The 22,901-nt window shown below is 42.4% G+C and overlaps 1 protein-coding gene across 5 annotated transcripts; it reads right to left on the bottom strand.

The window, feature by feature from the left end:
- Positions 1–1,424: 1,424 nt before the first annotated feature.
- Positions 1,425–21,295, bottom strand: pik3cg (phosphatidylinositol-4,5-bisphosphate 3-kinase, catalytic subunit gamma). 5 transcript variants are annotated; one of them, XM_040174079.2, is made up of 24 exons: positions 21,124–21,295; positions 13,384–13,603; positions 13,121–13,292; positions 12,772–13,034; positions 12,452–12,538; positions 12,269–12,369; positions 12,025–12,194; positions 11,278–11,465; positions 10,635–10,742; positions 10,193–10,280; positions 9,687–10,113; positions 9,506–9,604; positions 9,295–9,430; positions 7,481–7,546; positions 7,066–7,209; positions 6,874–6,955; positions 6,306–6,409; positions 6,015–6,161; positions 5,847–5,937; positions 5,639–5,769; positions 4,542–4,653; positions 3,992–4,149; positions 3,781–3,862; positions 1,425–3,504 (listed from the first exon to the last, which is right to left on the bottom strand). In XM_040174079.2, the coding sequence occupies exons 2-24, from the start codon at positions 13,594–13,596 to the stop codon at positions 3,305–3,307; spliced, it is 3,369 nt and encodes a 1,122-aa protein (XP_040030013.2). In that variant the 5' UTR covers positions 13,597–13,603; positions 21,124–21,295; the 3' UTR covers positions 1,425–3,304. The 5 variants fall into 5 exon arrangements, with proteins under 5 accessions (XP_040030013.2, XP_040030016.2, XP_040030015.2 ...); XM_040174082.2 differs by having other exon boundaries at positions 13,384–13,599; positions 21,124–21,260; XM_040174081.2 differs by lacking the exon at positions 21,124–21,295 and adding an exon at positions 16,345–16,487.
- Positions 21,296–22,901: the final 1,606 nt, after the last annotated feature.

Genomic DNA, 22,901 nt, shown 5'->3' with positions numbered 1-22,901 from the left:
AGAATTCATTTCAAAATCCTACTGCTCACATATAAATCACTACATGGTTTAGGGCCAAAGTATATCACTGATATGCTTCCACTACATAAGCCTTCAAGATCACTAAGATCTTCTGACACCAATCTGTTAGTGATTCCCAGAGTAAATACAAATCATGGGAAAGCATCATTCAATTACTACGCAACAAACAGCTGGAATAAACTTCCTGAAGATATAAGACTTGCCCCAACTCTGACCACGTTTAAAACAAGACTGAAAACTTTTATGTTCAGCTTCGCCTTCTGCTAAATTTGACCTACATTGCACTTTTAACCTCTGCTTTTAATTAAGCAATTTAAATAAGATTTTAATTTATAATTTTATTTGCTGTTTTTAATTGTCTTTTAATTCCTGCATTTGATTTCACTTTATTGTATGAAATGTTATGATGTGAAGCACTTTGAGTCTGCCTTGTGTATGAAAAGCGCTATACAAATAAAATTGCCTTGCCTTGCCTAAAATCTTTCTCATGCACTTAGACTTGAGCTTTTCTGACATTGAAAATGTGCTTTATAAACTTCATCATCTTTAAGTTTTAAATCTTCTTTAAGAGAGTAAAGGAGAGATATAATTTCCTTTGATGCCATTCCAAACTTTTAATTGTATTGGAATAAAAGAATATCTCAAATGTAGTGCTACCACATTTACTATCTTATTCAATGCATACATGTGTTAAGGCTTTATATTACTCTTGTATTAAAATCCAGCCATGTAAATCTACTGAGAATAACTTTTATTCATTTTTCAGATGATGGGATTCCTTGAAAGATGCATGCTTTTTGGAAGAGGCTTAGAGGCTTTTATATATACAAATAACAAAGAACTGCATCTGCAACAATAGGAATGTTAAAGAGAAACACGTAAAAAGTATAGAAGAGGTTATGTGATCCATTCACATCTGGTTCTTTTCACTCCCCTCACCTCCAGGTTAAAAAGCTTACATTTAGCAGCGTAACAAAGAGCAGAGGGAGGCCTTAAAGCCTCAGGGAATAAAGAGACTTATCTGTCCAAATCCATTTAGTCCCTTAACACCCTGTACATTACAACATACACAGCAGATAACAGTCGCAACACTAAGTGGCATGATAGACACTTGTTTCTTGTGCAGTGCACTCACACCCACGTGTACCATTCCTGTTCAAATTGTGCTGGAAAAGAGTGGGAGAGAAACATCAGCTGGATGAAGGGATGAATAGGGAACTGAGAGGAATGAACAGGGAAATTCTGTGAGGAAGAGTAGGGTAGAAGGAGGCAAAGGAGAAGAGGAGGCTCGTTAGTGATAGTCAAATGCTGTAACTCTAGAAGGCTTATGGTGTTGCGCCATCTTGTGGATAATATTGACTATCACTGTTTATGTATTACATGAGGCAAGAACAACATTTTCCTTCAGTTTGTAGGATTTTTTAAGACAAGCATATAAAAAGGCAAGACAGAAGGGACAGAAATGTGCACTATTTTAAGTATTACATGCAAACAAGCAGTTCAAGTTTGATAACTGATAACATAACTTCAATACCCTGATATCATTACATATACATTCTATTTTCAATATAAATGATTCAAATTGACAGTCACAACAGACATTAGTAGAAAATAAAGGTTTAATAGCCTTGTTTAATAATAGAGAAGTCTTTCAAACTGCTGAAGCTTGTTGTAGCTTTCATCTCCAACAAGGAAATAAATTGCTCCTATATAATAGAACAATAATTTGATTGTTAATACAACCTCATAATTGTGAGTTTTGTTTTGCCTCATATAATAAACCGTCTGTCTCTAAATGTGATTTCATACATTTGTAAAAATTCATTTCGACAGAAGAATTGAGTGAAAGCTTGTTTCTCTCAGTTAAAGTTGGCTTGTCTTATTTTTTTGATCCAGCATAAACATTTAAGACATAAGTGATCTTGCACAGAATCATTTTAACTTTGCATTGATAATGTAATAAAAATATCAAAATCATTGGTTGTAGGCAAATATAAAAAACAAACGAGTTCCACCATCTACGTGATCACAGCACTGACCAGCATGTGCTAAATGTCACCAACAGACCAGGAAGCAGAGCCTTTAACAACAGTCCATTACAGCAGTTATAAATTAGCATGATCAAACTGGAATTTTAATACATCATTTATGTTTTCAATATTAAACATGTAGACTGATCTTCCAAAATACAATCTACCAGACAGTGTAGAACTATCTCAGTGGGAATCCAATAAACAGTGTAACATACTACGTTTTGAAATGAAAACAATGCAAAGGAAATGTGAGAGAAATGTTTTTTTTTTCAGCTGGGAATGACAACTAGAAACCAGAAGTAGCTTTAGTTTTTCAAAGGATAAAAAGAAGTGTGTGCAAAGATCCAATTCCTTATTCTGGTTTGTTTTTTATTCTCAAAGGTTTTTTTGACCAAAATCATACCCCACAGTTTTAAGCATTTCCCATTTGAGAAACAGTACAAAATGTGTGGAAATGAGAAGTCATGTTGTTTAAAAACTAGGACAACAAGAAAAAAATTGAGCTTCGCCTTCCATGTTTGACTTGGTCCAAGCAGTGTAATAAAAACATACAAACGCAGAATGTTTAGACTCATTTAGTTTAGCATGTATGGATCTTGTTTGCATAACTATTTACCGTATTTTCCGCACTATAAGGCGTACCGGATTATAAGGCGCATAAGATACTGCAGTCAAACGTTTGACGTCGGGGCGGGTGGATGGGGGGGGATGTGGGGAGGTGGAAACTGTGCTTTCAGGGTCTGATCGATGCTGCGAGCTGCGTCCGCTAGCCATCCACGCCTTAAATCTTCGGCTGCTCTCCAGCCGCGCTGCCTGCCAAGGGCCCCTTTTAGAATAACTTATTTTCCCCGTTAAGATGGTTCAGCTACTGTAAAGAAAAGGGGACCGTCTCTCGCTCTTTAATCTCGTTAAGTGCTTGGCAAGAACGACAGCTTTGTTTCTCCAAGGCGTCCTGAAACAAGCTCCATATCTCACGCGCTTGAGCGCCGCTCAGCATCTCGCCGTCGTAGACCGAGCTTTGGCATGTTTGGCAGAGCGCCTTGAGCGCCGTGTAAAACCAGTTTGGATCAACCGATTAACCAATTGATCCATATATATAAGGCACTCCGGATTATAAGGCGCACTGTCGTTTGAGAAAATTAAAGGCTTTTAAGTGCGCCTTGGAGTGCGGAAAATACGGTACGTCAAATGAAAATTAACAAACAGATATGCCTGAAGACAATTTTAACCTTTCCTAATAAACCAGAGGCCTAAGTAGAGCGTTTCTCTACACCCTGTTTGATCCCCAACACCAGGTGAACAAACCAGTTGATCTGCACCATCCAGCCCTTCTCCCGGCAGATCTCTATCTGGTCCAGTAGGTGGCGCTGGGCCTCGTCTTCGCTGCGGCCGACAGTCAGTGCCTCACGGATGTACTCAATGTCCTCCTTGCTGGTCAGCTGGGGCATGCCTGTTAAAAAAAATAATAATAATAATAATAATAAGAGTCATCTTTTCAGCCAGCAAGGGGAATTTATCAGTAGCTCTCCTAAATTTCCTCAGAAATACTTTGGATTGATTTGTTCTGTCTTCTTTTAAATAAGTGACTGACAAAAACACTGAATGGCTTAATTCTTGAGTTTTAGATACACATCTTAACTGGGAGGAATGACCAAAGGTAACAGTTTTGTTCCGCTGTGGAAAGGGCCCACATAATCTTTAGCTATTATAAAGGTGGAAGTCATACCGGTCATTAGCATCATGGAGAAGAGGATGATGAGCAGGTTGGTGTGGTGCCGAAGGGCGAGGTAAGCCTTCACACACACGTCCTGAGACAAACGTTAGGGAAATGAAAAGCATATTTACAACAGACTAATGCATCTTTTAGCAACAGGGGCTGAGCTCAGCTTTTATGGTATTCTCATGAAAACAAAAACAAAATATCCCCTTTGCTGCACCTGGAATTTCTGAAAATGGGGGCTACTCTTCTTTCCCGTCGTTCCCATGACGTAGAGGAAGTCCGGCGTGAGAACGAAGGGAACCCACTCCTTACTGATCCCCATGAAGCTCTTGTAATTCCCCAAGATGTGACCAAAGTCGATGTGGAAGAGATTCCCTGCAGAAACACAAAGGAGGTACGTGTTTGTCATCTCCTGAACTCCGCACTTAATTTTCGACATAGGAGTGTATTTATTTAATTGGCAACACTGAGCCTGTTTTTTTCCAGTTGGATGAATATTCGGATCGATCTTATTCTTGCTTATTTCTTCGATGTTACCAAACATGTTTTACAAACGCTTACAAAGGTTTAAATTCAATATGCAGTTTGTATAACACTGATTTGAATATGGTTTAGTTTGTATTGTGTTGGTGTGTATGTTTATGAGTCACATTTTCACTTATGAATACCTTTGACCAGAAAAATGAGTGATAGGCCTAAAAAATAAAAATTAATATTACAACTATAACCATATTCTTGATTAAAGTTCAGACATACGATGTCATTACCAGATTCAGTGATCATGATGTTATCATTGTGGCGATCCCCGATACCCAGAACGTAGGTAGCCACACAGTAGCCTCCACAGGAGTACAGGAACCTCTCCACCGCCTGCTGGAACTACAACGAGAGGGAGGGCACGCCATCATACATCAAGATTGTCGTTGTTCACAGATCAACTGTAGCTCTGTGCCATTTTATATTCACAGATCTCATTAAAACAAAACAACAGATAATCTGTTCGTCTGTCTCTTAATGCTCGCAGACTTCGCAGAGGATTCTTTAAGCCCATTTGTTCCTGCATCATCATTAAAAACTGGTCAGACAATATATTACTTCATTGAAAATTTGATTTGTGATTTCCCAAAGACGCTGTGCGCTGTGGTTTTTAGCTGACAGTAATATGATGTGACGCACATTTTAGTTGACAAATATAGCATTAAAAATATACATATTTTCAGTATTACCTCAAACATCAAGCGCTGTTCTGTTTGAAATATTGCCCACGGTGCCAAAAGTTAAATAAAAAGAATAAGGGGCTCGGTAGCCGCATGCGGCTCAGGAGCAGCGTTTTGCTGACCCCTGATCTGGGGCAATAACGGGGCCGTGACCTAGAGGTTCAGTCGGAGGGCCTCAGAGAGGAAGGTTTCTACTTTGAAATATTAGATTGAATGAGAATAGAATGGAATGCAGTCTGGTGGCGTGAAGTGAACGTCTCTCAGCTGTGCCACTCGGAGTAATTATGGCCTTTCGTTGAATCCCTCACTGTAGATGTAACATAAATGGTGCGTTAACGTGTACCAGACAATAAACATTCTGCAGAGCAGTGTCAAGGGACCTTTCCTAAATCATTAAAGCTAACAGATGAAAAAATTGATCCGAATTGGATAGAAAAACAAATACAGCGGTAACATTTACACACTCTGGGGGTGGCAGGTGTCACAGCACAACGTTGTGCGTTTGTGTTGCAAACACCCCTTGTTGAGTGTTTCCTTCCTGTCTGTCACACTGTGACGTCTGATAAACGGAGCCGCAGTGGAGACAAAGTGTTCTGCAACTTGTCACTGGGTTTCTGCTGAAAATCATTCTGGTTTGCGATGTATACCTTGTCCTCGCTGACACACTTGTCCCGCAGCCACTGGGAGAGGATTTCGTCTTTGAACGCCCCGGTGCTTCCCATGACACTTTGCTGGATGTTAGCGATGGTGGTGGCGTCCTTCACAATCTCTATCATACCTGCAAAATGACAAGATTCAAGGGGGTGTCTAACATTGGCTTTTCATAATTAACTCATTCCCCTTCCAGTATCTTACCTATTCTGTTCCCAGTGGAGATGCAGCCGTACGGCAACAGACACAGATCCAGTGTTTCGGTCTCCCAGATGGACTCCATTATCAGCAGGATCTGAAGGGACACGAGCAGGATTTTTTTTTCTTCTCCCTGATAACATGCTGTGCCGCAGAGGCTGCACCGGCGCTCACCTGCAGGATGAGCATGTCCTGTCTGAGGTCGTCGCCCTCTTTGAAGATGATGCCGATGGGGTCTCTCGACAGAGTCGTTAGGTCGGCCCTTTTGAACTGCAGCCACAGCGGCTTCTTCTTGGACGCCATCACTTTGCACTGCTCAATCTGCACGTTCACAAGCCGCGTTCATACTGCAGGTATTCACACCTTGACATCCATCTTTTAATTTGCTTTAATTGCAATCACAAAACTGGCTTTACAAGTTGGTTATCATTGGTTTTCTTCTGTGTGTGTGTGTGTGTTTCTCACCATCAGGGCTCCAGCTCTCAGTCCAGGATCGTAAGGGACCCTGAAACTCTCCGGCAGACCAGACGACTGCAGAGTCTCCAGCTTCTGACGCAACTGGAACACCACTGACACACAACGCCACACACAGCTTCAGTGTCACTGCATTAACATTTTTTCCGCTTCATAGAACGACGGGAGTTGGAGGTCTTGCAGCTTTGCCAACAGTCACATGCAACAGTAACAACTACCTTATAATAAGTAGCTGAGCAAAAGTGTTTAGCATACAATCAGGAAAATTAACTTGGAGTAGTTAAGTACTCGCTCCGCAGTTAAATAGGCTCTTTAGTAGTTTAGTATTTTAATGGAGCAAATTGTTTTCATTTTCATACTGGTGTATTTCATTTATTCCTAAAAAATAAATGGTGTAGTCAAAAGTATAATATTTCCCTCTTAAAAAGTAGTAACGTAGAAAGTACAACTTTTACTGTGGTAGAATTCTGGATTAAATTGACTTAGTGACTCTTCATCACTGATGACGTAACCAAAGGACGTGTTGCAGTGGAAAGGTTGCTGTGGAGCTCTGCCTCACCTTGTGCAGTAATGTCGCACTTGTCGGCGGACATGGCCTTCATCTCGCGGGTGACTTTCTGCAGAGCCTCCGTCATCTCCACCTGAAGAACTTCATCACGTCAGTGACTGAAAGAGCTCAACTGCATGTCTCGTTCAATCTACGCTGCATCATTTGAGGAGCCGCGTACAGGGGCACGACGCATCAGCTCACCTGCTTCCTGAAGTCCTGCAGCATGTCTTCACCGCAGCCTCTGAGGTAGGCCTCTAGCAGGACAGCATACCTCTGCTGGTAATGCATGGACTGGGCGATCTCACTGCGCAGGAACCAGAAGAGAAAATGGCCAATACGCTTACTCTGTGGAGAGAAAACCACAAAGAAAAGAGGCAAGGCTTTAAAAAAACAAAAACAGGAGTAACATAACTTCAGTCCATGGAAATGTTGATGCTTAAGATATTTGATAAAACCTTTTCAGCGTTTGGAGAACACGCACACACACTGACAGATGAATGGACTGAGGGATAGAAACTACAAGAAAACACACACACACACACACACACACACACGGGAAGACAGTGGGGGGGGGGGGGGGGGGGACACTCTCAGGCCAGATATGTGTCCTGCTCACCCTCAGAGCTCTCTTCAGCAGGAACCTGACCAGGGCGCTGTCATGGTACGGCTCAAACTTGACGGCCTGCAGGACAAACACACACAAGCACTCAGAAATATGTTCAATGAATGAATCTAATATATGACATGATTTTCAGGTTTTATGAACACACAGGAAGCTATCGAAGTTTGTTTTGAAAATGTTTTAGGCCAGGTAGTGTGGTTGTACATCAACATCGGAGCCTTAATCTGAGAGTAGATGCGAGCAAAGACGTAATCGCGACATTCTAATCTTTTTTAAATTAGGAAAGTGAATGACATTTTTGACAAGGTCTCAGGGATTCCAGACAATCCCTGAGACTGGAATAAAATATATTACCAATAAAAAGGAGCAATGTGTATGATTTAGGGGATTATTGGCACAAATGGGATATAATATATATAATATAATTATAGTTGTAGTTTCACCTCTGCTTAGAATACGTAACTTAGTGAAGGCGAGGTCGGATTCTCCAAACACCGCAATCGTCCTTTCCTAACTACTGTCGGGATCTCCAATCCCCCCCGAGTTAGTTGATGAGAAGAATCGCAGCACGTTGATCAATTAATGTCAAAAAGTTAACATTTATTTAGAAGAGAAAAAGATTACATGAGCAATTCTCCGCAGATATCTGGCTCTAACTATTGCTTAAAAGCAGGAGGTTGAACACACGAGCACATATTTCAGCGTTCTGTGTAATCGCGTCTCCGAGCAGTAAAAACGCTTTTTTTTTATACACATGTGAAGGCTAGTGCCGGGCACGAGAAGCTGCAAATCAGGTTGAGATAAGAACCCAGGTGAAGATGAGGGTAACACACACCGTTCCTTTGTTTGAGCGCCTGTGAGAGCAATTTAACTCCCTTCTTCAGACATAGCTCCATATGGAAACCTTCAATCTTTTTGATTTTGCACATCCGGGTCAAATATAGACACTTGAGACACGGGTTTAGCACAAGACAAATGTTACAACATATTTTACCATTACATGCATCTCACACTACTCATGAATTCTCCTAACCATCTTTTCTTGACCCTGTGACATTTTCCACAGAGGTCAAAGAATAGTGGTTAGGAATAGACGTTAGGGGGGTGATTTTTTTATTTAATTTTTCTTTTTTTACAATTTGAATCCAGCCATTATGTTCAGAGTGATGAGGCAAGAAGTGGACAGTGGCAGTGAAAACACAAGAGCCCATTCTGCTCACGCACAGGATGACTATTTGAATATTTACTGAAGGAAGCATGGAGAAAAGATTGAAAGATCAGAGGTGAAAAACAGACAGACAGCAGGGTTCGGTGTCATTTGCATTCCAAATATAGTTAAGATAGCACCGTGGATGGCAGCCTTGGTACTCTGCTCTCCCACACATTACAAATTGCATACAGTATGTTCATATGAACAGAAACTGTGCTTAATTGTATGTACTATGTATGTACGTTGAGATTGAAGAGTAAGGAGAGCCGAAGTTGGGCAGTATGTGTGGAATTGTGGATGAAACTAGTCTGACACCTTTGCAACGCAAGTTATTTTTCTTTTTAAAGGAGAATTTAAATTCAGACAGCAGAGCCTTACCATGTGAGTGCAAATACATTTTGGAAAGACACCCTGCACATATCAATAACGCTCACCTTTCAGACACAACGCCGTAATGGTGAGAGTCATTTCAGACCAAAGGGCCCTTTGTTGGCCTCAGCTCTTCATTCATATGCAAAGCTGACCACAGCTGACTAGCTTTTGGAAAAATGTCAGGACGCAAACATGCAGCGAGTATCGGGTGAATCGGGTGACGCACCTGTACGAGCTGCAGGAGGTATCTGAGCACATCGTCGTCCTCCAGAGTCTCCAGCTTCCTGACGGCCATGGAGCGGACCTGGGCGTCCGAGTAGTGGCAGTCCAGCAGCTGCATGGCCAGGCCAACATCCAGGCCGCTGAAGAAGACAAGGACAGGTGAAAGGATGCTGAGGGACGGCTGTGTATTGTGGTGGCAAGAGAGGGACGTCTACCTGCTGTCCCACGCGCTGCTGCGCTCCAGCAGCCGGTGTGTCGCCAAAACGTCTTCCTGTCTTCCCCACTTGACTGAACCCAAGAGCTTCGGGTAGGCCCTGAAGATGAGATCAAAGTTATATCAACAGCGATGTGACATTTGGTCTCCGGTTTCTTGTTCGAATAAAATTGAGAGAGCACCTGGGGTCGCGCATGCATTCGTGCCTGAAGTGCCACAGCAGCTCTTTGTCCTCTGGGCTGAGAGGGTGCAGGGGGTCGGTGGCCACGATGGCCGCAAACTGCTTCTTCAGGTGGTTGGGCATCTCCCTCTGGCCTCGCTCGCCCCCTTCCACCTCCTCGCCCCCGGCGTCACGGCACACGAGGTTGCGGCTCTTGGGCAGCACCACCGGGTAACAGTACTTGTCCAGCAGGATGGCGACGGCCATGGCGGAGGCCTTGTCCGGGTTGGTGGCCGAGGTGAGCTTGTCCGCGTTGATGCTGCTGCTGCTCTCCTCGCTCTTCTCCGGCATTTTCCACATGTGGAGGATGAACTCGCCCTGGCGCAGCAGGGAGCGGTGGTCGATCAGCAGCAGGTTGACGTAGTACAGGAGGCGGCTTTTGGTCTTTCCTGAAAAGACACACGAATGCAGGACTCGGTCGGGGTGTTGTCAGAATGACGCAGCGGTCGAATCCAAATTACAGCTTACCTTCATGGCTGCCAGCTCCCGGTGCATTATCCTGGTAGGCGGAGGCGCCTTTGGAGTTTGCCGTCGGAGGCTGCTTCCCACAGACCACCTGTGAGGGAGAAATAGCCGCACCGAGAATGGGCAAGAACGTGGCGAAAGGAAGCGGATCCCGATGCAATATCGTATGAAAAGGTGATACTTTTTTTTTTACCTAACCCAAAAACATGGTGACTGAAACCAAAAGGTATTGATTAAATCCATACATTGTTTTACACAATAAATACAGTATCGCAAAACATCAATATTTTCTTACAGCCCGAAAAAAAGAAAAAGTCACAGAAAAGCCTTGATAGTACAAAGACTATCCACTCCAACAAAGTTGCCATAACGTACATTGTCAAATTGAAAGGTGAATGCTGAAACAACCAAAGGCTGTGGTCATCCAGTCTGTCTAAAGGTTTACCTGGAGGTTGAGTCGCGCTCCTTTAGGCAGATCCCTGATCTTTATGTTAAACTCCAACCAGCAGTTCCACAGCACTTCTTCGCTGAAGTTTTTAGAGCACGTCCTCTCCTGAGACAGTACAGGACGGGTTAAACTTCAATATACTGTCCAAAGCGTACTCTCTTTGCAGACTTTAGTTTTAAGCTATAATCCTTCAATGGACAGTTCACTCCAGTCTAAAAATATAGTTTTGTATTTAAACTGAGTATCAAATATTGAAGATAATTAGGACCTTGTGGCCGTTATCTATACAACTAGGCAACTTCAATAAAATCAATCCCCATTGCCATTATTGCTGGATATCCATTCGATGGGTTTACATTCTGTATTCTTGATATTGTTTTGTATTCAAAATGCCTTCACGGGCAACAGATTTTATTTCAATTTCACTGTTTGCTTAACATTTCCTTCTGTTACAGCTTGCGACTTCATTCAAACAAGCAATACCTGCATCAACAAAATTAGCGCTGATGTTAGTCATTCATCACAATCATAAAATACGTATATAAACAAAAGGAGCAGCCACATCGAGCTGTATCACATTAAACACATAAATCATTATAGATCAGCAGATCTTATTTTTGTTCTTAAAAGCTTTGATCACCTGGGCTAAAAGCTGCTGGCCGTGGAAGATGCTGGCTTCTATGAAGACGATGAACTCTGGGATTTTGGGGAGGAATGGGATGTCGATACCCAGCACCTTCACTCTGAACTTCCTGTTACAGTCCCACATAGAGACGGTGAACACCCGCTCATGGTCCTTCTCGTCGATGGTCAACTGCTCATGGGTACCTGACAAAGACCATAATTATTACCTCTGAGAGAAGCTCTCGGCTACAGCAAATGTGTACACATTGTGGTAGACTACAGGGAGAGGTGAGGGGGTGGGTGTTGGAGGGGAGGTATATTGCGGCCAGATGGCTCCACCCCCGAGCCGTGTAGAGACTTCCGGGCCTAACGAGGAGAAGGTGAAAGCAATTATCTAATAATTAAGGGGAGCAAAGGGAAACAAACAACTGAACGGGGAAAAGAGAGAGCGGAGAGAAAGGACGGAGTGAGGCATCGTTGGGAGAAGGAAAGACGAAGACGACGAAGAGAGGGGTGATATGGCGTGTAGCGTATCTTCCTACACACTCAATTAATGACCAATAAACTGTGTTCCACTGCTCCCTGTGACTGGCTTGAGTCCTTGAACCTGTGACGTGGAAGTCCCCACCCATGGGCTTGTACGAGGATGGACACATCGCAATGACGGTTGTTTCATCATCAAATATACAAACATTTTGTTATTGAAATAGTCTTGACCAAAAATAAATAAGCCACAGAGCTGAGCTTTAATCTAACCGACTACCTGCCACTCCAGTGCAGTCGTCCACTTGTGCCCAGTCCTCCTTCTGGACCAGATCCAGGTCTGTGTCAGGGGGAGACTCCAGAACCAGATGGATTTCGTCCCCGTTCTTCAGACACTGACGAATCCAGTTGAAGTCCTGAAGCGGTTTATCCCCATACAGGTACTCCTCCCTGTGCGAACAGTTATCAATTGTAAAAAATAAAAAATGTCATGGAGTTATGGTGCGTTGCAGACTCTTACATACCTTCCACACACACGTAGCACAAAGTCGGCCTCGCACATGTTCTGAGGAATGCCCAATAAAACTCTCTTATTTGCCGTCTTGGCGAAAAAGCTCGCCAACACCTAAACAGGATGGGAAGTTTTCAGAAGATGGAGCAGTGACAAAAGAAAAAAAAACACGAGGTTCACAACCGCCCTCGTCTACCTGCGCCGGCGTGTCCTGGAGGGAGACCTTGATGGTTTGGCTGGCCGTGCTGATGTGGATCACCAAAAGGACGTGAGCGTTGCTGACCTGAAAGGCGGAAATATCGAGGAAAGTGAAAAATTTAATTAGAAAGATTTAAGACTGAGGTATTACTCTGCAAAAAAGACAAATCAGACTGATAAAAGATCTTTGTGCTGGAGAGGTGGTTGAGAAAAGGCTGCTGGGGGTGTCAAGGATGTTTGAAAACAGCAGGACGAGATCTGAATCTCTGAGATCGGACATTTTTGTAACTGCATGTAGGGCGTAACCTCCACACACACCTTGCTGAGCAGGTGCTCGGGCAGCGGCTTGCGGGCCACCCAGGGGTCCATGGAGTAGAGTTTGGCATCGCGGTCGGTCAGCTCGATGCGCCGCGGCGTCAGCAGCTTCCTGCGCGTGAACTCCAGCTCGTCGTCGTGCACGTTACTCACGTCGGTCACGTCGTAGCCGATCAGGTAGTTCAGGTAGCTCTGGTACTGCAGGGAGTCGTCTGCGGGCTGTGGACGTGGGACAAGCTGGATCCGCCCCACGTCCTTCTTGAGGGCTTTAGAGACATTATTATTATTTTTTTTTTAAACAGAAGTTTTGAAGTGGCCCGTTTCAGCGTCAGGGTCTGTCAGCGGAGGGTACCTCTCCAGTAGCGGATGCAGTCCAGCGTCTGGAACACCTGGTGCTTGTCGTAGATCTCACACACGTTGCCTTTCTTCTGGTACAGCAGGATGCAGTGGTCGGGGGAAAACCGCTGGTAGAAGTCCGGACAGAGGTTGAGGGTCACCGCCTTCAGCCACACCTGAGCTTTCACCTGTGGGGAACGGAACGTGGCACAGAATATTTCTCTGTTCAACAATGGTCAAAATCCACAGTGCTGAGGGTACACCAGGAGATCAGGTGACCTGCTCCACCGTCCAGTTTCCGGCGACCTCCAACAGCAGAATTTCGGTGCCACTGCCGCCGCGCGCCGCGGTGGGCAGGACGAACTCGACAGAGATCTGATCCATGGAGGGGCAAGAGGAGGACGAGATGGCCTTCTTTCTTCTTCTTCTCCGGGTCTCTTCTCGCAGGATTTTGGGCTCTTCGTCGCTCAGCTGATTTTGCTCCCCGTCCATCACCTAGCTGGTGGGAGACAGACAGAAGACATGTGTGACAAGATCGCATACTCATCTCATCTTCCTTTAGTTAACAGCAGAAGTGCCAGTAATGCAACTAATTCACTTCCGGATAAATTAATTAGTGTCAAGAGTCAAGTAGATATTTGCAATAACAGCCACGTATCCATCAGGGAATACTGAGCTGTGACCTCTGACCTTTGGGTCAACTGCTGTTTAAAAGGTATTCTTTTGGTGACTTAAAATTTGGAAAACAAGCCACGTGAATAGTAAATAAATAAACTGCAGGAAGGCACGGATTATTTTTCTTTGTTGATTAATCAGTGGCTTATTTCCTCAAAACAAAAACCGGAAACATTTAAAAAAGATATTCAGCTCAATATGCTATAAAACAAAATCAATGAGCCACCATTAATATGATGAGTGGGATTGATATTCTTCCATGGGTTAGAACAATAAATCCATTTAAACATAGTTGACTGTTCGTTTAATGTCCATCTCATTGTTGTTTACCTGAGTAGCAGACCTGGGGCCTGTTTCAGAAAGGAGGTTAAGTGAAAACTCTGAGTATGTTAACCCTGAAATGAGGGAAACTCTGAGTTTTCTGTTTCAGAATGGGAGGTATGTTAAACCTGAGAAAGCAGAGTAAGTCAAGCCTGTTTCAGAAAGAGAGGTAACTTATACTCAGAGTCAGTTACCATGGCAACTTACTCTGTGAACCTAACCTGGTCGGGAGCAGGTTTTCTTCGGGAAACCCAGAGTTTATTTCGTCTCCTCCCCTTTTTTAAAGAGGAAGTGGTATTTAATCACCTCATTCATTCTTTCGGTATTCATTCATTGCGCACATTTCAGTCACGCAGAGCGCATCAAATCAAGTGAATGAAATGGCATGTCCTTTTATGGACGATCCTGTAATTGCCATAATTAGAGGGGAGCAACACCCTGCCCTACAAATACAAGACCCAGAGGAAGACCCCATCAACCCGGCAGATTTCCAGGAGGGAAGGGTAGTCCGGGATATGATATGCCGAAATGTCTTCACAGATTAATACACATTATATCCACCACCACAACCAACCAACCACAAAATAAAATAAAAATGAATAAACACAAAATCACAGCAATTTATATGGTGTTCTTTATTTCCTAAATTGAATTATGTTTTTATATTTCATTTTCAGCTGCTGCCATGTTCTTTTAATGCCTGCAGGATTGCACCTACATGAAAATTAAAATTAGGTTGAATAACACACTGTTCTTCCAGTTTCACTTCTGATATTATAACAGTTGGGCAAGTCACTTATATTACTAACTACAACTGGCTTCTTCAACAGTGTAATTAGATTAATGTAATAATGACTATCTCTAGAAAGTATTGGTCTACTTATTACTAATTACTTTCTAAATCCCATATCAACCTCAACCACTTGAACAATACAAGGAGAGACAAGAAACTGCACTTTTAATGCTTTCAAATAAACATTATACAATTGCATGAATTATTCTTGAAAAAATATATCTTTTTAAATTTGATGTTAAATCCACTATTGTTTTATACATAATTGCTTTATAGTTTATGCAGCATTTAATGCAATTACATCAGATTTTACTTTAAATTACGGAATTAAATTACAGTTTTTAGATTACATAGAAATTAATTACACACAACACTGTATAACAGTAATTCAAATGTAAACTTACGCATTGACTCGAGCAGCTATTTTCATAAGCACATCCAGTTCTGCTGGTGAAAAATATGAAGACCTCTTTTTGTCTGGCGCTATTGCCATGGTGACTCGTAATATCTGCGCTCCATTGATAATGGCTTTTTATAGTTGTGGTGCACGCGCTTAACTCAGAGTAGGTCAACTCAGAGTTGATTGAACTAACTCATTTCAGCTGTTCTGTAACCGAAAACTCAGAGTTTCCCATCTCAGGGTAAGTCAACTCAGAGTTCAAGTTTTAACTCAGAGTTGGTTGAACCTCCTTATTGAAACAGGCCCCTGAGGGCTATTGCACAAAACCAGGATAAGGGATTAACCCGGGATATTTAAGTCATCCTGGATAAATGTAGCTTTTACTCAGTTGCACAAAAGCAGGTTGAATTAAAGTAACCATGGCGATTTGTTCTTTGCAGCTAGCCTGCTCCAGAACATTAATCCTGGAGTCTCATATGTTAAATCAGCTGGCGATCTGATCCAAAACAAACGTGTTTATTCTGGTATCTTCTGAATGTGTTCTGATTTATTTTTATTGACATGCATTACTTGTCACTATTGCCGTCACGAGTTTTATTTTAAACCCTACTATTGCAATTGTTTAGATCAGTGGTCCCCAACCTTTTTCCCCATTTTCATGTCACACAACATTTTGAGGGGGGTAGGTAATAATCTTGACCTGTTGCCAGGATCTTTTTGGTCCAGTCTGTATGAACATTAATTGTAAGATATTTAGAATTAGACACAGTTTATGGAGATCTGTGCATATGGTTGTAAAACATATTCTCGCTGTAAGAATTTTTTTTAATCCTTAAAATTCAGTCATTCAGTCAGTCGGTCCGCGATTGTCTGCCAGGCTTTTCTCAGCTGCTGTTTTTCCTTTTGCATGTTAGATGCTTCACCTCCTTATAAGTTTCCATAATTAGTTGCTAATCAGCGGGTCAAAAATATGCCGCGCGCGCCTTCTCCATTTCCGCATCAGTAAATCTGTGATCGATACCGTGAACGCGCACTGACCCCCGCTACGTACAGCTGCGTTGACTCCGCTCCCCCTTCTCCTCCCGGCTCGGAAAGCCCAGCAGGGCCGAGATCCTCCTTGTGGCACTCAGTGGCTCTCATTGGCACAATTCGTGGCACTCAGTGGCTCTCAGTGGCACAACTCGCGTCAAGTAAGGGGCGGGCGTCGCAACGCCACGCCGAGTGGGCGGAGCCAGGCTTTCCCGGAAACGGCCGTTGTTTGTGCGACAGGTTAGCTGCCGTAAAGATGTTTTTTTGTAGTTATTTTTATTTCATTGCATGTTTTTTGTATTTATTTTATTTTATTTGATACACGACATATTCCCCACCTCTATCTCAAGTCCGACGTATTCCGCTTTGAGGGTTGGGGAGGGGGGCGCAGACGGGGGTGTTCCACGGGGGGGATCGGCGGTGTTCCGCGGGGGGATTGGCGGTGTTCCGCGGGGGGATTGGCGGTGTTCCGCGGGGGAGGGATCGGGGGGGATCGGCGGTGTTCCACGGGGGGGATCGGGGGTACAGTAGCACATCAGTGGCAAAAGTGGCAGTTCTGTGGCGTCACAACAGGAATACTTGTTCTGAACTCGAACTACCAACTCAAGTTTCCAATTTAAATAACACTTTTTTTCTTTACATGCAGCTCGGAGAGAAGAGAGCAAAAACAGCAGAAAGAAAGTTGACATTGCCCGAAGCACTTTCAGTGAGTTTGGAGAGCAGTGATCAAGGTTAACAGAGCTTCAGATCTTCATGGATTAGAATAAAATGAATACGAAAATAATATTGATCCATTTGAAGATGTTTAAGTGAATTTACAAAAACGCTTTTTTGTAATATCACATTAATAGTTCAAAACGCAGATGAAGATTTGAAGTCAGCAGTCCGTGCCTCTGTGGAGGGACAGGTGAAAAAACAAACTCTAAACTGAATCAATATTCATTTTTTTCTTTTTTGTTTGTATATACACTACATGTGATGTTTACCTGCCTCCTTTAGTCTTTGTTTTTATATAGTAATCCAACCAATGTCTGTGATGGGTATACATCTGAATACTAACTATAGGATATATACACATTGTGACGCGTGGGTGTTCTAGGGGGGAATCCCGGACAGAGATGGACCACAGCACAGAGTTGATAGATTCAGCTGGAGTTGAATTCACACAGACAGAGTCCTAGTATTGGCTCAAAAACCTACTTTGAAATAATAATTAAAAAAAGACACAAATAGGGGCTAATTCTAAATATATTGAAGAAATGAAATATAAATTCATTATCCCCCCAAAAAAGCAAATAATATTAAGAAGTGGATTTTGTACATACTGGTTTTATTTAAGAAGGCTGCTGCAGGCAAAATTATGAGACAGACAATTTGTGGTCTGTTTTTTTTAAGTGTGAAGTTAATGACGTAAATGTTTGTTTGTGAATTCATTTCTAAGTAAGGTTGTATAAATAGAGGTGCTAGGAAGTCTGTGTTGAATGAAGAAATTATGGATTTCTACAACAAAAATTAACAACAGATAAATTAAATGTTTTAATAAATTTAGAAATGTGTGATAATAAAATGATGTAGTTGCTTCGGATAACTGGACTTTTCATCTTTTAGAGAAAAGTATATTCTGCAAGTTGTGTGATGATTTATTCTCGTTATGTTCAGTGAAGCATATAGCCCAACCAGCAGCACTGCAGGCACAGATGAGAAAGACCAACAGGTAATTGTTGTGCTATATAGAATGTATATATACAGTCTTGTTGAAATATAATGGATTGCTTTTTTATTGTTTCATATTTTATAGTCAATGTTAATTAAAATTATATATATTTAAAATGTATGCCTTTTTTATGATACTCCTTTTCTTCAAATGCAGAATGAGGGCAAAATGAAAATGCTCGAACACACCTTGTTGGCAGCAAAGTGGTTGCAGACAAAAGCATTTAAGGGGAAGGTAACCTTGCCTGAAATTACCAACATGGACAGAGGCAACCAGCTACGAGCATTGCAAGACCTCAAGAACTCCATGGATGAAAATGAGGACGACGCAGACGCACCGATAAATGTCTTTGTCGTGGAATTCCAGTACAGAAGTGACTACGAAATGTTTGTGGCACAGTTTATTGACAAGGGCTACAAAGTCAATGCTTTGTTCAGAGAGAGTGGGACTAGTTCAGTTTTTTAAATTTATTTTCAGGTTGTTTTTACATGTTTATATTATTTATTGTTAATGTTCTTTTTGTTTACATTTGTTATTTCATATATATATATCCTTCCTGACAGTCTCTGCGTCTCATTTAATTCTTCTAATGGTCTTCTAATGTCACTTATGACAACTTCAGCTCTATTGATTAGGCAAATATTTATGCTTTCATGTGTAACTGAATTTCTGTTCTAATAGCACTTTTCATTGAAAACATAACAGAATAAAATAACCTTAAAAAGAGTATTATTGGAATAAACTCTGACATCTAGGAGGTATTATTGTGGCAGCTTGGATATCCTCTGACAAGTGGCAATAGGAAAAATAAGTGCAAGTCCTAGAATAACAAAACAACATGCTCAACATCAGGAATCAGGAAACATTTATTGCCAAAATATGCTCAACAAACCCAATAAATTGAAAAACAAAACCCCACTCAAGTCAATAAAAAACAAGAAACAGCTCGGCAGCCTCTTGGATCGAGTGGCACTTTGAGGACGCCTAACAGGTTGCCAATGAATTGCCAGAGTGGCCACTGATGTGCCACTGAGTGCCACGAGTTGTGCCATTGAGTGCCACTGAGTGGCACTGTTGCCACTGATGTGCCACTGTGGCCACGAGTTGTGCCATTGAGTGCCACTGAGTGTCACGAGTTGTGCCATTGAGTGCCACTGAGTGCCACTGTTGCCACTGATGTGCCACTGTGGCCACGAGTTGTGCCATTGAGGGCCACGAGTTGTGCCATTGAGTGCCACTGAGTGCCACTGTTGCCACTGATGTGCCACTGTAGCCACGAGTTGTGCCATTGAGTGCCACGAGTTGTGCCATTGAGTGCCACTGAGTGCCACTGTTGTGCCATTGAGTGCCACTGAGTGCCACTGTTGTGCCACTGTGGCCACGACTTGTGCCATTGAGTGCCACGAGTTGTGCCATTGAGTGCCACTGAGTGCCACTGTTGCCACTGATGTGCCACTGTGGCCACGAGTTGTGCCATTGAGTGCCACTGAGTGCCACGAGTTGTGCCATTGAGTGCCACTGAGTGCCACTGATGTGCCACTGTGGCCACGAGTTGTGCCATTGAGTGCCACTGAGTGCCACTGAGTTGTTCCATTGAGTGCCACTGAGGCCACGAGTTGTTCCATTGAGTGCCACTGAGGCCACGAGTTGTGCCATTGAGTGCCACTGAGGCCACGAGTTGTGCCATTGAGTGCCACTGAGGCCACGAGTTGTGACATTGAGTGCCACTGTTGCCACTGAATTACACACCGCCGATCCCCCCCATGGAACACCGCCGTTCCCTCCCGATCCCCCCCGTGGAACATCGGCGAGCCTGGCTCCGCCCACTCTGAGTGGCGTTGAGACGCCCGCCCCTTACTTGACGCGAGTTGTGCCACTGAGAGCCACTGCGTGCCACAAGGAGGATCTCGCTGTCTCTCGGAAAACGTGCAACCGACTAAGACGCGACGAGCCGATCGCACCGGTCACTTCTTCATCTTATCTTATTTCTTTATTCTACTCTTTAAATTGTTACTTTCATAATTAACAGTATCTGGCTCGAAGGGTAATGAACTAACGCCAACTTTAACACCGTCAAATCCCCTGTAAACATGACACGATCATTTTTATCAATAGTTTTACTGTCCGCGTCAGGAGACAGTGACGTTACTTTAGTGCAGTCCCCCTCAGACGGACCAACCAGTGAAATGTTGCTTTTCTGTCCGTCTTGACTTTTACATCTGAGTTTACCTTTTGACATTATTGATATATTATGCGCTGTGATAGTATGTTTGTTGGTGGATTTTATGTCTGACTATTGACGAGCATAACTATTAACAACTAAAAAGGTTACATTACATTACATGTCATTGAGCAGACGCTTTTATCCAAAGCGACTTACATTACACTTTAAACCCATGGCTTTTTCACATTTTGCCCGACGAGCAATCGGGGGTTAGGTGTCTTTCTCAGGGACACTTCGACATGGAACATGGGGCAGCCTGGAATCGAACCAACAACCTTGCGCTTCCCAGCACACCTTCTATAACCCCTGCGCCACGACGACCCGAGGTTATTGAACGATACTGTCCTGAACAGAAAAGCCACGCTTCTTATTCCTGTTGCTTTGTATTTGTTTTTCCTGAAGTGACAAACAAAGCAATCCAATTAAACTAATTCTAGAGGTACAACGTAGGTGAAACTGTGTTTATTTTGCACAGTGGAGGAATACCGCTGGAAGCAGTGCGGGCTGTTCCAGTGGTTTTTAAGCAGGTCGCAGTTGACGGACATAAGTCAGTAAATGGTGTTTCCCTTCTGCTCCGTTTCACACCAGCAGAGGAAGCTTTGAAAAGCAGGAAGCAAAACTCGACTCAGCATGGATCCAACTGTCCGCCGATACACTCGAGGCCAAATCCTGCCAGAATCAGCAATATTTCTGAATCCCTAAATTAGAATCGGCGTTGGAGAGTAAATGTTACTTTCGAAAGGACTCACAGCGCGACCGGCTCGTCTTTGGGGGTGTAACGGTACAGCTGCCATAATAATCGGAAGGAGATTATTCGTCAATGTGGTAAAACAAAAACATGAAATCCGGTTTGTATGACTCACCAACGGACGCAGACGGCAAATAGACCCGAAGCCGCGCGGCGAGGTTTCGGCATTTATGCTGAACGAAGAGACCTAAAAGCAGAGTAAAATGTGTTTAGAGACGGGAAAGTCCGGCAAGTCCGCTGCGCGTCTATTCAGGAAGGTGGTCAAACTGCCAGGTTTACAGAGAGCCAATTTCCGGCTTTAGTCTTCAAAATAAACTACAACACCGCGAACAAAAGCTTTTCAATGTTTTCCAGAATAATATAATGTCGTATAAATTACTTTTTGTATATTGGTTTTGAAAAACATATTTAGCCAAAGTTAGCTGAATCGTTAATCCAATATGTCATTTATATTCAATAAGTCCTAAAGTCTTTTAGAGTTGATTATGGTGTTTATTAGAAGCACGCATGAGAATAACAAGACTAACACCAATATGGACAGAAACTGTCAGCCATGATGGCTTTCCTTTTGTGGCCAAAGTGTGTTCAATACAATAAACAATCAAATAAATAATTATAATGATTATTAGTAGGCTATAGAGAACAAAAAAACATTATTATGTTTATTGTTGATATGTTTACAAAATAATGACAAAATAATGTGTAATAATAATTGTAGTCTCTGGCCAATAGAAAACAATTAACATGACTATTATATATAATGATCCATAGTTTCTGTTCAAACATTTTAGATTTGCGTCGAGGATTATTTATTATAATTAATGTTATTATTATTGGTTATTGATTTATTTTGAAAGGATTGACCCGAAATGTTATAATCTTAGATGATGTGAGCCACTTTGGTGCAGTTTCCAACAGTGACAACTGGAGGACGCACAAAACCTCACAACGGTCCGTGTACGTTTTGATAGTCCCTTTTACCGTAGAAACCAGAAAACGAAAACACTCGTTTCTCGTTTTTCGTTTTTAATCAAAAACGGTAAAACGGAAGTGGTCGGTCGTTTTCTCGTTTTTCGTTTTAAATCCAAAACGGTAAAACCGAAGTGGACAGTCGTTTTCTCGTTTTTCGTTTACAACCAAAAAACGAGTCAAACTCACAACTTTTTACTCCGTTAATCCCTTTTGGGGTTTTGCCCATAAAACGAAAATACGAAACGGAGCCGCTAAACCGGAAGTACGTCGATTTTCACAGTAAGAGTCAACGCAATGGAACGTGTGTATGCTATAAATCCGTCTGCGAAGCCAGCGGTTAAAAGTTAATTAATGGATATAAATAAATAGTCCTGGTCCGACGGGATGCGTTAGCACCAATAGTTGACAACACGCACACTCGTTGCTCTTGGATCCGATATTTATCTACCACGCATTGTGTCAGTGAAGACAGAGCAGAGACAGTTCAAGGAGACACAGAGTAAACGTGCAAATACATGTATTTAAACCATAGATTTAATTATATTTAACTGTGTTTAAGTTATTTATGTAGGTTATTACAGATGTATTTAATGCTGGACATTTGGTTTCTTTATATATAATAATTATTTGTCACACTTCAATCCTGAATGTAAACCGAAGAGGTCAAAGGAGGAGAAGATCTAATGTTGGTCTGTGTTCCAAAGAAAATTACTTCAGTTTTATTGCTGTCAGATGTGTTACTATTTTGAAAAAAATAAACCTTAAGTTATCACTGATTGTGTCCATATTAGTTCCCCCTCAAAGCCAGATTTTAGGGCAGCTTCTCGATTGCACAGAGACATTTCTTTCCAACAGAAAATAATTGTTAAACATTCAATTCTTATTTTAAAGGAAGAGTAGTAGTAGTTACTGGGCCAGCGA

Source organism: Gasterosteus aculeatus, chromosome 4 (assembly GCF_964276395.1).
Source record: "Gasterosteus aculeatus chromosome 4, fGasAcu3.hap1.1, whole genome shotgun sequence".
In the NCBI taxonomy this organism is placed as follows: Eukaryota; Metazoa; Chordata; class Actinopteri; order Perciformes; family Gasterosteidae; genus Gasterosteus; species Gasterosteus aculeatus.
The sequence above is the reverse complement of the archived record's forward strand: the minus strand, read 5'-3'. Positions and strand labels throughout refer to the sequence as shown.